The sequence below is a fragment of the Solanum pennellii genome, chromosome 1 (assembly GCF_001406875.1).
Source record: "Solanum pennellii chromosome 1, SPENNV200".
NCBI classification, from domain to species: domain Eukaryota; kingdom Viridiplantae; phylum Streptophyta; class Magnoliopsida; order Solanales; family Solanaceae; genus Solanum; species Solanum pennellii.
In genome coordinates, this window is record NC_028637.1 from 9,287,013 (window position 1) to 9,304,875 (window position 17,863).

A 17,863-nucleotide genomic window follows, 5' to 3' on the forward strand; every position below is an offset into this window, starting at 1 on the left:
ATATGAAGAAAGTTCCTTATGCTTCAGCTGTTGGTAGTTTGATGTATGCGATGGTTTGTACAAGACTAGATATTGCTCACGTCGTTGGAGTTGTTAGCCGTTTTCTTTCTAATCCGGGAAGAGAACATTGGAATGTTGTGAAGTGGGTTATGAGATATCTCTGTGGCACTTCTAGTCTGAGTTTGTGTTTTGGTACAGGGAAGCCTATTCTTTGTGGTTATACTGATTCAGACATGGCTGGTGATGTTGATACTCGCAATTCTACTTCAGGGTACTTGGTTACTTTTGCAGGAGGAGTTGTGTCTTGGCAATCTAGGTTGCAAAAATGTGTTGCTCTATCTACTACAGAAGCTGAGCTTATTGCTATCGTTGAAGCTTGTAAAGAATTGCTTTGGATGAAGAGATTCTTGGGGGAACTTGGTTGTGCTCAAGAGAGGTATGTGCTTTATTGTGATAGTCAAAGTGCTATACATCTTGGCAAGAATTCTACGTTCCATGGTCGGTCTAAACACATTGATGTGAGATACCATTGGATTCGAGATGTGTTGGATTCTAAGTTGCTTGAGCTTGAAAAGATTCATACAAATGACAATGGTTCAGATATGATGATTAAAGCTTTGCCAAGAGGGAAGTTTGAAGATTGTTACATGGTCGCTGGGATGGCGGTCTCCTCCACATAGTTGTGAGGGGGAGAATTGTTGGGTTATGGGCCTTTTTCCCTTCCGATGTGGATAAATAAAAGCCCAATTTGGACCAACCCATTTTTGCCCATAGGCCCATTCTTATGAGGCAAATATAAGCCTATTTAGGTCTTATTTTCATACACACAGAGAGATTTTCAGCAGCCAAAAAGAGAGAAAGAGAGCAGTTTTCGCAGTCAAAATTCAGCCCTAACAGCCAACTTCAAATTGCAAATCCCGCTTCTTTTCTTGTCCGTTTGAGCTGATTTTTGGACAGCATATTATATTCATCTCAATATTTGATTAGCAACTGACAGAGTTGGATTTGGTGGCCTGCAGCTTCAGTTTTGCTGTCGTGAACAGTAGCTGCGAAATTGGTGATTTTGCTCCTTTAATTCTCTAGATTTGGTGCAATCTTATTTTGTTGTTGCTCGTTGTTTGGCACTTGTTTTGTGGCCAATTTTGGAGAACAATATTGTAACTCTTGGTGATTATAGTGGAGCTTTTGGTCCCGTGGTTTTTTACTCTTCACATCGAAGGGTTTTCCACGTAAATCTTGGTGTCTTGTGTCATTGGTTTATTATTGTCTTGTTATAATTGTTTGGTTGAATTACTTGATGCCTTAATATCATATTGCTTGTGGTTGTTTGTCTTCTCTTTTTTCAAATCGAGAAGGGAAAGTATAGACTTGGGTATTCTTCCGCTGTTATCCTGTCAGGCATTCTTTGTTAGTGCCTTGTCTTTCCCAACAAGTTTTGCTGATGACCTTCTATTGTTTGCAAGGGGGGTCTAGCATCTACAAAAGCTTTGTATAAATGTTTTCATGACTTTCCCAAAGTCTCTGGTTTGCAAGCAAATTTGGGAAAAAGTGTTATATCCTTCGGTGGGGTCCCTCAAGTTACGCAAGAAAACATCCTTAATCATTAAGGGATCAGTCTAGGTGATTATCCTTTCAAGTATCTCGGAATACCATTATCAACTAAGAAGGTTACTATAATGCAATGAAAGCCCCTCATTGATAAAATTATAGCCAGAATTTCATCTTGGACTGCAAAAAAACTCTTATGCAGACAATTGGTCCAAACTGTTTTGTTTGGTATTCAAGCATTTTGGACTCAACTATACATCATCCCTAACAAGATTCTTAAGTTGATTGAAGGCTATTATAGAAGTTATGTGTGGTCTAATTCAAATGAGATAACGAATAAGTCATTAATAGCATGGTCTAGAATATGTCTACCTAAGGCATCCAGACGGCTCAATCTAATTAATCTAGCAGTATGGAACAAAGATGCTATTGCCAAGACATGTTGGGACCTCTCTGATAAGCGGGATAAATCAGGTGGATTCATGCATATTATATAAAAGGCCATGAGCTACATACTATGAATATTTCAACTCAGGCTTGTTGGATGGTGAAAATGATTCTTGCTGGCAGGGGAACACTTGTGCAGGTTCACACTGAGATCAAGCCTGGACATAGTGTGATCAGGCAAATATATTTGCAGCTTCTTGGGGTGACATCGAAGATGGCTTGGAAATGTCTTATGTTTCAGAAGAAAGCAAGGCTGAAAGCTGTGCTTACTATGTGGCTACATCTTTATGGCAGATTGCTAGCAGCTGACAGCTTACTTAAATGGGGTAGGGTAGTGGAACCTATTTGTGTTTTGTGAAGTGAAAGGGACGAAATAAAGGAACATTTGCTTTTCAGTTGTCATTATGCGATTCAAATCTGGACTAGAATCTTTACTTAGCTTAAATGGAATGGACAAAGTTGGAGAAGTTGGGATCAACATATTGAATGGACTATAGCTCATGCTAAAGGAAAGTCTCAAAAAGCTATTTTATTCAGAATAGTCTTTGCTGAAGTGATACATGCTGTGTGGATAGAGAGAAACTTGAGAATCTTTAAAAAAGGATAGAGATTGGGAGGAATTAGCAGAGAAATTTCATATGTTTGTAATGTTAGAAGTCCTGTCGGATGTAGCCCCCTTTTGCATAGTTTAGTCTTTTGATCCTTTCTAGTTTAGTGGTCATACTTAGTATGCTTGGACTTTAATTTAGTCGTTTTTGTGTTACTTTTGAGATAACCAACAGGGTGTGTTGTTTGGTTATGGTTATGTAATTGAAGTAACTTGGTGATTAATATAAGGATTAGTTACCAAAAGGAAAAGATATGCTCGAGTCAGGCATCGAGTGTCAGTCCCACATAGGATCTAGACTCGGGGCATGACAAGATAAATTCTTTTATGGATCTAGAATCTTAAGTATTATATTTTCTTAACTATTATATATATAATAATTACAATTACTTGATCATCACGTAAAATGTCAAAATAATTTATATTTATAACCTGAACTAGATAGCTTAATTAATAGGACATCAAGAAAATATATGTGTGGTTGAGAACGATTGGTGAGAAGAATACTTACAGCATTGACAACTGATTCATAAGCTTCCGTGACAAGATAAACTAAACTTGTACCGGAATCAACTATAGTTCCTCGATCACCTGAGTTTGCAAAAGCTTCGGGATCAATCGGTAAAATTCTTCCATGTACAGAAATGCTCTGCAAATACACATTGTAATGACCCCTGCAAGAATTGGAAAAAGAAACAAACTAAATGTCATGACAGAAGAATTATTTTGAAAAAAAACAACAATAATTTATAAAACGTTGAATAAAATAATGCTCTTGGAAAATTGCAGTACGTACTTTGATGGAACAAGGGGAGTATAGACCATACTCAGATGCAAAATCTCACCGAGCACTAATATCCCTCCACCGCTTCCCTCTCCTTTTAAACAGTGTGAAAATGATTTCGGAGAAATTCCATGTGAAGAAAGTTGAGATATTATTGATAGTCTCTGTTGACCAAATCCGAGAATTCCATCAACTGCTTTATCTGTCAAGATCAGGTCTCCTAATTGAGAGGTACTGCACCTGTTTTGATTTTACACTATTAAATCACCTAACGATATATTTAAGGTATAAGCCTCTTATTATGACATTCATAATTAAAAAATTAAATTGGTTACCTATTATGCTATTACTATAGATAATGGTTATCTCATGGTATAAATTATTATTTTGACAGAATTTACTCACACAAATATAGTTACACAACTTCAGCTCTAAATTATTATGAATCACACATTAAAGGTCTAAATTATTAACGTAATTGTTTTATATAAGAATGAATCAATATAAATGATATTTTCTTTACTTACATTTTTTATTGATTGTTAAGTAATAAGCAATTTAGTACATTGTTAATGATATTACTTTAAATTTAATTGGAATAATAATAACTATTTTGCTATTAGATATGTAACTAGTAATGCCATACTTTGTGATTTGTAATATTCAACCCAAAAAGATATCATATCCGTGACTTTTTTATGGGATGAAACTTTAACTATATTGAACTTCAAGTAATTTTTGATAAATATTTTGAACATCTCCATAGATAAATAAATCAATTAAATGTAATGATTCTATTCATAATATTTTCAAGTAAATAATAAATAAATACCCCTAGCTAAATTTGCGACAATTTTTTTTATGTTACTTTCATGTAAGAAAATCATCAGCTAATGGAAAATCCCCAAGTATATCATTACAAAAAAAAAATCTACAATTTTTTGCGCAATAATAAAATACTCAATAAATTCCCTGACATAAAATTCGGGGTAAACTCCTATACAATAAATTCGTAGCTAAATTTTTAGAATTAAGATCCAAAGTAATTTCTCACCTGAATTTTTTTAGGTAACTATTTCTAGCTAAATTCGCAAATAGCTTAATTTAGGTATTTCACTGCAAAATAATGAAAGATCAATTTTATTTTCAATGAATTCACCTATGAAAATGATACCTAAATTAATTTTCACAGCTATTTTGTTATATAATATTTTTGTGCAAAAATGGCATAAAACATATTTATGAATTTTCCTAATAAACAGTTTTTGCATATAAAGTAATTTAAAATTTATAGATTTTAGGTAGTTGCATGAAAATCCGTATATTTTTTTGGGGAAATAATTCTCAAATAAAATTTTCATATAATACACACTTTTCTACTTGATCAAATTTATTTGTTAGCCATTTGTATAATTAGTCTAATTTTTTGTTTGGAGAGATTGAATGTTGATAGACTCGTCTTCCCTCTTCTTAAAGGATAACAATTGTATTCTTGTATTCTTATTGGATTTTGATTCTATACTTTCTTTCTGAATTATAATACTCTAGAATATGTGAATAATCATATAAAAGAATACTCACCCAAAAATAATGGATGTTGAAGACTTGGAAATCAACGAGGTCCTCATAATTTTGTCAAAGTAAAACAAATCTAATACAAAATAGCCTGATGTGCCACTATTATCTGCGTAATGCAAGGAGTAAGCACATTGATTTGTTTCGCTGCACTCATCTGAAGTGCATACGGATGCTGAACATGTTGGGTTTTATTTGCCCTGATTTCTTACCATAAATAGGTTTTCCTTTTAGGAAAAGGTTTTGGATTGACTAATCCTTTTTCTGGTAGGAAAAGGTTTAGGACTCTATAAATAGAGGCATGTTCCTTCTAACTTAATCAGCATTCACAATGTAGTCTTAAAGGGCTTTGAGAGTTTCGGTTAGAGGGAGAATTTGTGGGTCACAAGCTTGATATGTTATCACTTGTGTGAACCTCCCATGTATTCTGAGTGAATTGGTTGAGGTTGTTTCTCTCTGTATTTTGTACTCTCATATATATAGTGGATTGCTCATCTCATTTGTGGACGTAGGTCGATTGACCGAACCACGTTAAATCTTTGTGTCTTTTGGTATATTTCTCGTTGTCTTCTTACTCGTGGTCTTTCGAGGTTTGCTCTGCTAGCTTCCGCATTGACACCTGCTTATTTTCGGTCCTAACAGAACATGAGATGACAGACGATGTTGATGAATTGTCCGTGTCATAAAAGTTCATCTCAACCTGTAATAATATAATTGTGTTAGAAGTTCATCTAAATCTACAACAATATAATTATGTTCAAAAAACACTAAAAGAACAAGTTTCTATGTCATAATTGTTGACACTCAATTTTGACTATTTGAATTTCTAGTAACAGATGATGATGATTTGTTATATTCCTATTGGTAGTACAATTTGGACTTTTTCTTCTTTCTTTTTTAAAGTAATTATTATTATTATATAATCTGACTAAACAATATTCTATTCTAGTCAAATAAGAAGCCAAATATCACAAGAGAGAAAAGAACAAGGTCCAACACTTACTGCTCAGTTAGTTTCAACCAAATGAAACCTATTCTTGTCCAAAATGACCCCAAATATTGAAGGAATAATTATGCAAATTAGCAAACATTAAGACTGCATTATTTAATAAAGCTATAGTTTCACATAATTATGAGTTGCAGCTATATTTTAATGAAATTTGCTCTTAATTTCGGAACCCACCAAAGAAACTCATATCAGGAATGTGATTTGTATACCTTTTATATAAAACATAATTTATCTATTCTCTTTTACTCAACTAATTTTCTCCTAAAATCTCTCATCCATATCAAAATTGAATTTTGAATTCTCTCATTCTCCCTCTTAACTCAATTCCAGGTACAGGCTCAAACGTGTTTCAACCAATTTTTTTCAATTTGTATATGCTTTTACAGTTCATCCAATCATTCATTATAACATGTCATTTTAAACATGTACAAATGAACATATTTTAACATTTACATATATTTTGTATATATGTACAAATGAACATATTTTAACATATATATATATATATATTGTCTATATTTCGTGCAATAGAGTTCTCTTAAGACACCTGAAGATTCGTGCATTATTCTAACTTCTCCGACTATGCCTCATCTTCGAGGTACCTAGAATAGTTAAGTTCTTATTCCTACCAATATGGACCCTGAGATGGAGCTAATAGAATGTCAAGAGACTGCACAACTGCTCGAGAAGATCCCATTAGTGCACTTTACTCCTATTGATTCAAAAACATGCACTCTTATTCGTGTTCACCTAAATTGTGTTTACCAAATAATATGATATACTATCAAACCCCTTCTTGAACCTTTATATAGATGATACCTTTAAGGGCAAAGTATGCTCTAGAGCGCTTGGGTAGTGTTGTCACTCAAAAGATAGTGTGATCTTTATGAGCCATTAATAGTAGAATTGCCCCGAATTATAAGTTTTGAGTTGGAAATCTAATAATCCTAAAGAATGGTGATAGTGATGGAATAAAGTATGTAGTTTCAGTCATGTTCCAGTAAGTTAATAGAAGACTAATAGGCCCTCATGTGTTGACTAAAGTGTAATCAATTTGTGGAGATTTCATGTTACTAGCACATAGAGAGTTATTGATTAGGTGACTTGAAGTATGCTATCTTGGTAGTATAGATCAGGTCTAGGTGGTGGATGAAAAATAAATGTGTGTAGGATTTTACGTTAATAGACTTGTAATAAGAGTGGTGAGGCAACTAGAAAGTATATGTGCTCCCTTTGTGAGGTAGTAAGTGATGGAAAAATATTTAGGAATATGAGGACTCTAAGCCTTAGGGTGAGAGATGTGCACCCAAGATAGTATAGTATACAGTCGTGTGAAGCTCTAAGCTCATAATTTGCTATGTGTTATTTGTCTGTATCCTTGAATAAAATCAACATACGCTAGTTTAGATAATTATATGAAATAAGTCAACAAACATAGAAGGTCTGCTTTAGACCTCAGAGAGAGATGATAGGTGATGTATTTAGAAAGAGTAGCAGTTCGTTCATACTCTTAAGAGTATTCCTCATATTTTAATTGTTATGAAACTCTTCTCATAATCTCGCATATCAACGTTATTCCCTTGATCCATTCTCATTTATTTTACTTTAGAAAGATTAACATCTATGCTCATTTCCTAGAATAAGAGGCCTGGATTCAACTCATGAACGACCTTAATCTTACTCTATGAAGTGGTGAATGTCAGTCTTACGATATACAACTCATAATGTATGCACTCATGTTTCTGAATATGCTTAGTCCCATGAACTAATGATATACCTTCAATTTCTAATGTTAATGCTATGCAATGCATATTCTTAGATCTAACTTCTTGAATGATTCGTGCTTATGATCTTTTCTCTCAAAGACCTTCCAGTAGTCCTACTTCAGTTTTGATAGAGTTGTTGATAGAAGTTGAATGTTGGTTTAGATGAGAGGGTAGATGCTCTTTATGGTGAAGATCACAGTATGTTTATTCCACGTGTGAAAAAGATTGAAATGACGATTGGTTATATGTAGTAGCTAGATCAAAATATTTTGTGTGTTCCCTTATTAATAATACCTGAATTTCTAGTTGGTTGAGATGATAGGAAGATGGATATTTCTTAGAAGAATTGATTACTTAGAAGTTCATGGAGTGTTTATAATACTAGGCTTGAATAGGGTGTTGATATACATGTAAATGACTTAATTAGAACTCGAGGTTTGTTGAGTGAATTTGTAAGAAAAAGTCGTATTCTTGAGATGAAAATCCCTACAGAGTTGTAGATCGTGAATCCAATGATTTAGATTAATATGATCACCTTATGTGGTGCACCTTGTGACTCCAAGTTAGGCTTGAACACATTAAGAGCATGCAGTTAGACTCTGACCTTCAGACCTTCATAGGAGCAGACATATGTACCATTGGAGGAGCTATAGGTAGTAGCTTATGAAGTGTAGGGTTCACAAGAAGGAGCGTAGTAAGAAGTTTTGCTAAGCTTAAAATCTATTAGTCATATCACTTAAGGCATAGTAGTTCCATTCTTTTTCCATGCCCAAGATATCCCTATTTCATGTCAAATAGTTTGAGGTAGAGTATGAACAATGTCTTAATCTATATCATTCATGTTTAATGGATCCAGGCCAGATAGCTCAGACTCTTAACATTTGTGAGTTCTTTATGTTCGAATATGAGACACAAATCGTGCCCGTATTTCTTTCTCAAAAAGGTTATGAGAAACTTTGATGAGAACGTTTGATGTGAGCCTTATTTCTATTGTGATTTCTAGAAACTTCATGTCATGACCCGTAATCTGGAAATCTTACGTGAACGATCGTGAGAAGCATACCCTAGTTGAGTTTCCACCTCTCAATACAAACCACTTCTATCTTTGTTAATGGGAAGTTCAAAAGTCACAAAGGTAGTAGAAGTATCTCATTTCTCTTTTAGTGCAACTTGACCATCATTCGAGGATGAATGATTTCAAGTGGGATATATTGTCATACCCTGAAATTTGTAAACTAAGATCAAATTGTTTTACATATGTGTATAAGGTCATACAGAGTGATTATTAATTGTGCATAGGTGTTAAGGTCAATTCTTTAGTATTTTAATTGATTTGGAGATATTTTAAGGTCATAAGAATCCACTAAGACAAAGTTGAGTTCTAAGTTCCCATACCAATTGAGTTTCGATGTAAGATTTTACAAAGTTCAACTTCAAGTGATCATATCTCTTAGAATACTAAGAGTTAGGTGGCCCATAACTTAATCAAACTAAATATATTTGAGTCTTCTTTCCAAATCCACCAAATTTGCATCAAACAGAATTCGAAGTAAAGAGTTATCATCAATTTACAAACCTGATGGAGTGTAGTGACGTTTAGGCCGCTGGGAAGATACTAATAATAGTCATTTTTGTCGTTTTACCTCTAGGAATATCCTAAACGAACTTCTTAACTCTTAAATGGCCTTAAAAATCAGATTTTCATCTTTTTATTCTTCCTACTCCTCTTTCTCGAACTTAAAAGACAAAATCCTAAGGAAAATCAAAGCATAGAACTTTAAACAAGATTCTATTTCAAGGTAAGTCCATCTCCAATGATTTCATTCTTCCCAATTTGAATTCTACATACATACATGAATCGTAAATAGAAATCTTAATTCTTGGTTATAGGATTTTAAAGAAATTTATTCAAGAATTTCAAGTAAAATTTTCTTGACGTTATTCTTCAAGTTAGGGTTCTTCGGCTAGATTCAGCGTGATTTTAAGGTGTGTAGAGTTGTCATAGTGAGGAACTTAGTTCTTGCTCACACCCTACATCTACAATTTTAGTTAACACGATCAAAGTTAAGGTTTCTGACCCCCAACCCCCAATCCAACCCCAAGGATCATGATTTTTGATTTATCTCTATTTTTTATCTTTGATTCTGGATTTTTTTTTATCACAATTATTGTACTCCATATTTGTTGATGATTCTTGATTGTTGGTTCATTCTTATAATACCACATGCACCCTTTCTAATCAAAGTTATTTAAGAATCTTGTCGTGGTATTTCATATTCATTATTTTCAAGAATAAAGTATGTTCAAAATTTTAAAAAAGTATTTCAAGAAAGTGTTATTATCTTTGATTTATAGTGCATGATTTAAGAAGAGTTTAGAGAAAGTATATTTTACTTCAAGTGCTTTATTTTCAAGAAAGTATTATTATCTTTAATGTAAAGTGCTTGATTTTAGAAGAGTTCCAATAAGATATATTTTTAACTTCATGTGCATTATTTTAAAAGAGTTTTGAAAGTATATTTTTACATTAAGAAAGCAGAAAAGTTTTTAAGAAGCATGTCAGCCTAATAAAGTGAAGTCCAATTACCCCTCGAAGAGGGTTTTTTAAGTATTAACTCACCCTAGAGAATATACTTTTTATAAATGAGCATATAAAGTTAAAATTTTGAGAGTAGTGTTGAGCCTCAATTTTCGGTAACAGATAAGATAACTCAAACTCCATAAACTACGTAGGTAACAAAGGACAGGATCGTACCGTCATTCGGTAACTCCATACTGCCTCTAAGAAGTCCTATTAGATGGATCCATAAGTTAATTTTTTGTTCTATACTCCGACGAGGTTTAGAATGGCTCTGGAAATGTAGGTAAGATGTATCATTACGAGGCTCACTTTATGTTAGGTTACTTCTAATTTATCGGCTAGAGAAACTCCCTAATAAAGTAAAATATATCTATTTATATATTTTAGTTCAGAATTATCAATTGTTGCATCTTAGATTATAAAACTTAAATGATTTTACTTCATGAACGCTCCACTTTCTGTCAGGTTACTTTCAGTTTCGTTCCAGTTTGTTTATTTACTTCAGTTATTTGCTTCATTCATCTTTATTGTAATATTACATATTGTACATTCAATGTACTGACGCCATTTGACGCTACATAATTTTATGATGTAGTTTGTATGTACTCTCGACTAGCATATGTTTGGTAAGATCTCTTTCCATCAACAGTCGGTGAGACCACCTCACTTTCGAAGGGCTCTAATTTAGTTAGATCAGTTTATTTGATTTTATAATCATTTTCCGTTGAATATTCAGGTAGTTTTGAGTTTTGTAACGACGCCTATCTTCAGTTAGTAGAGACTTCATAGATAGATAAAATTAGTGAGCCAGTTACGTCTTGAGTATTCATATGATTTAAACATTTTATTATCATATTTTTATATAAAAGAGAACCCTAGGCCCGCCTACGTGGTGTGGTGCCTCCACAAACTAGAATTTCCTTCTAAATTTATTTATTGACAAAAATAGCCTTCTCCTTTCTTGAAAATATGTGACTTTTATGAAAAATTGTAACTTTTGTGAAGAGTTGCGTCTTTTATGAATACTTACCCAAAAAATAGTCATCTTCTTCATGAAATGATGTGACGTTTATGAAAAGTTGTGACTTTTATGAATAGTTGCGACTTTAATGAATAGTTGTAACTTTTATGAAAAGTTGTGACTTTTATAAAAAGTTGCGACTTTAAAGAAGAGTTGCGACTTTTATGAAAAGTTGCGACTTTTATGAAAGATTGTGACCTTTCTAAAGGGTTGTAACTTTTTCAAAGTCATAACATTTCCGATAAGGCACAATAAATATTTGTTTACACTACTATTTGTTTCAATAAATAGAGGTGTTTCCTCTAATTTTAAAACAATGAAAATTTTGAACCTCTTTTTCTTTTTTTTTCTTATTCTTCACAATTCTATATTTGTGTACACTGCTCAATTAAGGTTAAATGATAAGATGTAATAATTTTCATTTTCGTTTACATTATTAATCTTTTATGTAAGATACTAGAGTATTTTAGTTTTAGTGACCGATAAATTTTAAGTATTATTAGATTCCCGCCGGAAACGTGGATAACTTTATGCTAATTCTTTAGGTAAATTTCTACCATGTTCATTCTCTATGTAAATTTACACAGATTTTTTCCTTTACTTATAGGTCAATGTCTCATATGTTTTCAAAAAAGAAAAATGAATGTACACTCAAAATCTAAGGTTTATTCTTTTACTCAATAAAATACCTACTACCTTATATATTTTTCTTTACAACTGTTATTCAGGGTAGCAAGGATCTTCACCCTTCATCAATTGAGTAGTTTTTATTTTTAGTAAGTAGAAATCACTTTTTCGTGAGCGGAATTTGGGGTTGCAGTGAATCTGTCTCCAAATAATTGTTTTTGCAATGAAAATGTATGCATGTTTTATTAATTATCACATTTATGACTCATCTACAAAGTAGTTTATATTTTTTTTATCCTCTACTTTCAATTTAAAATGTACCCTAGAAACTCACAACTATTCCACAATATTACAATGGTGTTTTGAAAACAAAGAGCAAACTAGAGTTCATTACATGATTTGCTATAGGTCTGATTAAATTTACGCAATTTTCATTTTCAATTTTTTTTGCATTGCTACAAATTGTCCAGCTTTTAGGTGTTTTTGCTATGATCATTGATGCGTAAGTGTAGGAGACCAGAAGTGGTTTTATTCCCTCCTTAGCAATGTTCTGTTTTGTAATTTTACTTGCGAATCTAATATAGTATGTTGATAATAATCAGCTTCAGCGAGAGGGAATCTCAACTTTTAGAATAAGTATTCCAGAATGTATGTTATATAATTGTCAGACGAGACGAGGTATATCGCATATATTTTACGTTTTCTTTGGCCATACAAGATACCTTTACTGTAAATGGTGTACCAAGTCAAAAACATATCCATCATGGGTAAAATTAATAAGGATCATTACAAATTCTATAAACATGCATACATAGTGAAAGAAGGATATTTGGAGTTTCTCAGTTTGCTTACTCTTGTATAACTTTTGCTCTGTCTGAATTTTTACTGTTGAAGCCTCATTGGATTGTGAAGGCAGATAGTTTATTTGGAGTTTCTCAGTTTGCTTACTCTTGTATAACTTTTCCTCTGTCTGAATTTTTACTGTTGAAGCCTCATTGGATTATGAAGGCAGATAGTTTTTGTTAACAAGTGATTGTGCAGTCCGTAGTTTGGGACTTGGAAAAGCATGGGATCGTTGTGGTCAGATGTAATTTGAGATAATCAAGCAAGATAACAAGCAAAAAGAAATGAAGGGCAAAGAAATAGTGGTTGCATTTAAGCTAACATATTCAAGGAATTCGAAGTAGTGCACTCGAACCTTTGAAATTTGAATGCATAGCCGCATTGCATGAAGCTTGGCAATTTTACTATCCTCAAGTGAGGTGCTGACTATTTACTTTGCATTATCTTTTACAATTGTAAGACATGTAAAAAATGATATGTTATTTCATCTTTGTCCAGTGTTGAAACGATAAAGGGTAGTTGGAATTTCTCTCTTTGTTTGCTTTTGTAGTCTTTGTTATAAATGTAGTTACAATGTTCGAATCTCATTAATTTGTAAGGGATTATTTTATATAACTAATTGATAATTTATGTTTTTTCCTATTTATGTTTCAAGTTCAAATAAAATTCTAGTTATTCAATATGTACCTCTCTTCTCAAAACAGTTAAACCAAATAGACCAAGAATGTAACATATTAACAAACTTTTGTAAATTAAAGATGTTTCATCCGGTAGTGTTGTCATCATCATTGTCACTTATGCAACCACGCTCAAGAATTTGTTGGTAAATTAAAGACATTTTTTTCAAATTCACTCATATATAATATAGAGGAAGATAGCGAAAACATTTGAGGCAAATAAAGTATTTTAGTAAGTGAAAATAGAAAATACTTGCATTGTCAAAGTAGTAATTATAATATTTCTAGCAAATTGTATTTTCGGTTATTTTGAAAAGAGTTAAGATAGCCAATGCTTTACTGATTTTTAATGATTAATTTGCTACTTAATAAAAAATTATATACATTACAAGAGTATCATTTTACAAGTGGGATGTTTAATTAACATGGAGGAGATGAATTAATGCATTTATATCTAGAGACTCGAAATCAGAGTATTTTCTAACTTAACATTTGAAGTGAAGCTTAAGTGTATGTCTATATATTATCCCGCAAAAAAATAATGACGACAGTGTCATAATATTATCATATTCTATCAAATAAAGGTCACAAACATCATGCCCAAGGTGTAGGCTCGTAGCGTGACTTGTCGCATATCGAGGGTATATCTAAGATTAGTTAGTAAAGTAAGTGGTGATTTTAAAGCAGTCAATAGTACAAAGATGAAACTAATAATTTACACAAAGTTTAGGGGTGTTTTCAAAATAAACTTTCAATTCAACATATCTCTCTAACATGATTCTGATCAAATTCAAAACAATACCGTTAACACCCTTTTAGTCTACCAATAGTCTACACATGGAATAATTAAGGAAATTTGAAAGTAGAATTCATCAGCTTATAAGTTATTTATTTTTTATTTCTGTCCAGCAGTGGTTGTAGTAGATTATTACAACTTTTTAGTTATTTATTTTCCCTATTTCCAAGTAGCAATTGTTGCAGTAAGGAGGTTATTATTCCACTTTCTCATTCAGTTGTAGTAGGCAGTTTTAGTAGTCAGTAGACAGTTATTTTCCCTGTTTCAGTGTTGTATTTAATGTATTTGAATTCAGTGAAATGATAAGCAAAAAATTAGCACCATAGGTCGTAAGAAGAAAACTTCAGATTTCATATTCCAGCGTCCCATTACGAGATCCATAACAGGGGACCATAACAACTTGGTATCAGAGAAGGGAGTCATGGGAGACCACATTCAACAACAACTAGCACAACTGGTGAACTTGTTCCACGAAGAATGTGAAGCTAATTTGGCCAGATAGAAAACAATAAATGCTCGTTTGGATGCACTCGCAAAGAATTTAGAGAATTCTAAGGTCGATTCTGATTCAACTGAACATATCAGTCAGAATCGTAGTTGGAAGGGTAAAAACAGAGTGGCAAGAGGGTCGGGATCAGAAACAGGTGGAAGTTTCATCATTCCTCGACAAACAAAACTGGATTTCCCACGATTTAGTGGCCAAGATGACCCTTTGGAATGGTTGAACAGGTGCGAACACTTCTTTCGACACCAACAAACTCTGGAAGAAGAAAAGGTTGGACTTGCTTCTTTTCATTTGGAGGGCAATGCACAACTTTGGTTTCTTCAATTGGAGACAGATTTGCCTCAACTGTCTTGGGATGACTTCATCCATTTCAAATAGGATTTGTCCCCTGGACACACGAGCAATCCAGTCCGTAGGATTTCCTTTTCCTCTTCCCATTAAACGTCATTGTAACCTTCATTTTGGTCCACCAATCAGAAGTCAGAAATTGGGAGAATTGGCTAAGTTACGCCAGATCGGGTCTGTGGCAGATTAGCAAGAATCATTTGAGCAATTAATTTCGAGGGCTAGTACACTTACGCAGTCACAAAAAATTGAACTTTATATTAGCGGTCTTACTTATTATATAACAATTGAGGTTGAGTTGCATAATCCTCCAGATTTGGCTACAGCGATGAGTTTATCCAAACTTTATGAACGCAAGGAACAACCCATTTGTTCGCAAGTGTTAGATGCTTGCAAATCAAAGACAACAGATTTCTCACCTCAACATGTCAGATTTGTGAAAAAACTGACCAGATCTGAAATGGAGGAAAGGCGACTTAAGGGACTCTGTTTCAACTGCGATGAACCATTCACTAGAGATCATCAGTGTAAGAAATTATTTTGGATCGACTCTATATACGATGAGGTAGAATTTGTTGGAAAAGGGGGAGTACTAATACTTTCCACACTTAGCGCTTGGGGACAAGCGCGATCTAAAGATGGGAGTAATGTTAGCACCCTTTTAGTCTACCAATAGTCTACACATGGAATAATTAAGGAAATTTGAATGTAGAATTCATCAGCTTATAAGTTATTTATTTTTTATTTCTGTCCAGCAGTGTTTGTGGCAGATTATTACAACTTTTTAGCTATTTATTTTTCCTATTTCTAAGTAGCAGTTGTTGTAGTAAGGAGGTTATTACTCCACTTTCTCATTCAATTTTAGTAGTCACTAGACAGTTATTTTCCGTGTTTCAGCGTTGTATTTAGTGTATTTGAATTCAGTGAAATGATAAGCAGAATATTAGTCAAGTTTATAGTACTTCAAACTCAAGAGATCGCAAGTTCTCTCTTAACGAACCAGCACCATAGGTCGTAGGAAGAAAACTTCAAATTTCATATTCCAGCGCCCCATGACGAGATCCATAACAGGGGACCATAACAAATACTCTTTCTCTGTCCTAATTTACATCACATTTTTCCTTCGTGAGAATCAAACTATTTAAGTTTTCACTATGAAATTTGACATGAATTTTTTAAGTTTTAAAAAATAAAATATACATTTTTGGAGACGGTGTAAAAATCAATATAAGTCACAATAATTGACAATTCAAATATTTTATAAAATAAATAAAAAACTTACGATATTTTTAAATTTCAAAATTCGAAAGATGCTACATTAATTTGGACGGAGGAAGTATCATTTTTCTCTCAATTTCCCGTATTAGTTTCACCTTTTGGTGAAAAGCAATATCCACAATCACTTCACTTACACTGCTACAATTCTTCTTATTTCAACTCTCTATTCATGGCTCCTTTATAATGAGTCGGAATATGATTTTTTGATGTTTTCATAAAATTATCATTTGACCCCTCGCGATAATTGCCCCTACTCATGTTTGATCAGTTTGCGAAGTTGGTTCTGAAATTTCATTCAAAAGTCGTGATTTTTGAAAGTTTTGAGTATTGATAGGTTTATAGTTGTTAAATTGGTTATTCGTACCAACCAGAGTTTCGAGTCTTAGAATGGAATTCCTTTAGTTTCATCAACCGTGGAATGTGGAATTTGGTCGGAAAGTGTTGTCATTTCTGAATTCGGAGTTGTTTCGTGGATTTCAGGTCTTGAGTTAGAAATCTAAGTGAATTTAGACCTTGTGTTGACTTTGGTCAACATTCGGAGTTCGAATGCTCGAATCAGATTTCTGATAAGAACATAGGATTTAGAGGATTATTTTAGACTTTGCAGAGGTCTTGGTTGAACTTTTGAGGTTTCGAGGGCAGTTTGGTATTTTTTGAGTGTTAAGTTAATTTTTTGGTTGAACATTGTATTGCTTGCATCCGTTGTTTTGTTCTATTTCTGTTATTAAATTATTGTTCTGCCTTATTTCTACCCTTATATCCACTACTTGTTATTCTGGATTACTAGTTAGCTTACCTACACGTGGATTATAGTAGGTATCATCATGACTCAATAAATCGGGTCGTGACACTTATGAATCAGACATATTTTATGGTTAAACGAATAAAATAGTGATAGCCAAAGATGGTTAAGGGATTAGTTGTGTGAATTATGTCGTCTAGGTATAAACTAATTCACGATAGTTAAAAGATATCTAATTTACTAATTCACTAAGTATATCTGAAACATTTTCACAAGAAAAACTTACTTATTCAGATGCAATTAATCCTTACTTGTGGCATGCAACTTTTTCATGCATACATTTTCATAAATTAAATCATTTTACTTATGGCATAAAACTTTTCATGCATACATCTATATAATACATACATTTCCCATCCTTTTGGGGGATTGCTGAGTTTTGATTTCTTAGAGATTAAGCTTTAAAGATAAGGTGTAATGTGAATTGAGAAATAGAGGAAAAATGAAATTTGAATAAAGTTCATTTCTCCCTTGTTGGTAATGAAGAAAAGAACTATTGTGTTTACATGTAGAAATACTGCTTCTACCTCTTGAAGAGTTGAGAAGAGACTGTCCCCTTGTGATGTCATCGACTTGTCGTCGTAGCTCTACTTCGACTTTGGCAAATGATTGATTAATAAATCTTTGAGAAAATGGCCAAAAGCCCCCCCCC

At 33.0% G+C, this 17,863-nt stretch overlaps 1 protein-coding gene across 1 annotated transcript in view; it reads right to left on the reverse strand.

The window, feature by feature from the left end:
- Positions 1-17,863, reverse strand: part of LOC107017248 (aspartic proteinase-like protein 2) — a 32,832-nt gene that overhangs the window by 8,304 nt on the left and 6,665 nt on the right. Inside the window, exons 3-6 of the mRNA XM_027914065.1 lie at positions 5,609-5,661; positions 4,968-5,144; positions 3,399-3,626; positions 3,114-3,276 (exon numbers count right to left, since the gene is read on the reverse strand). Coding sequence (XP_027769866.1) covers positions 3,114-3,276; positions 3,399-3,626; positions 4,968-5,144; positions 5,609-5,661 — 621 coding nt within the window. The remainder of the gene's footprint in view (positions 1-3,113; positions 3,277-3,398; positions 3,627-4,967; positions 5,145-5,608; positions 5,662-17,863) is intronic.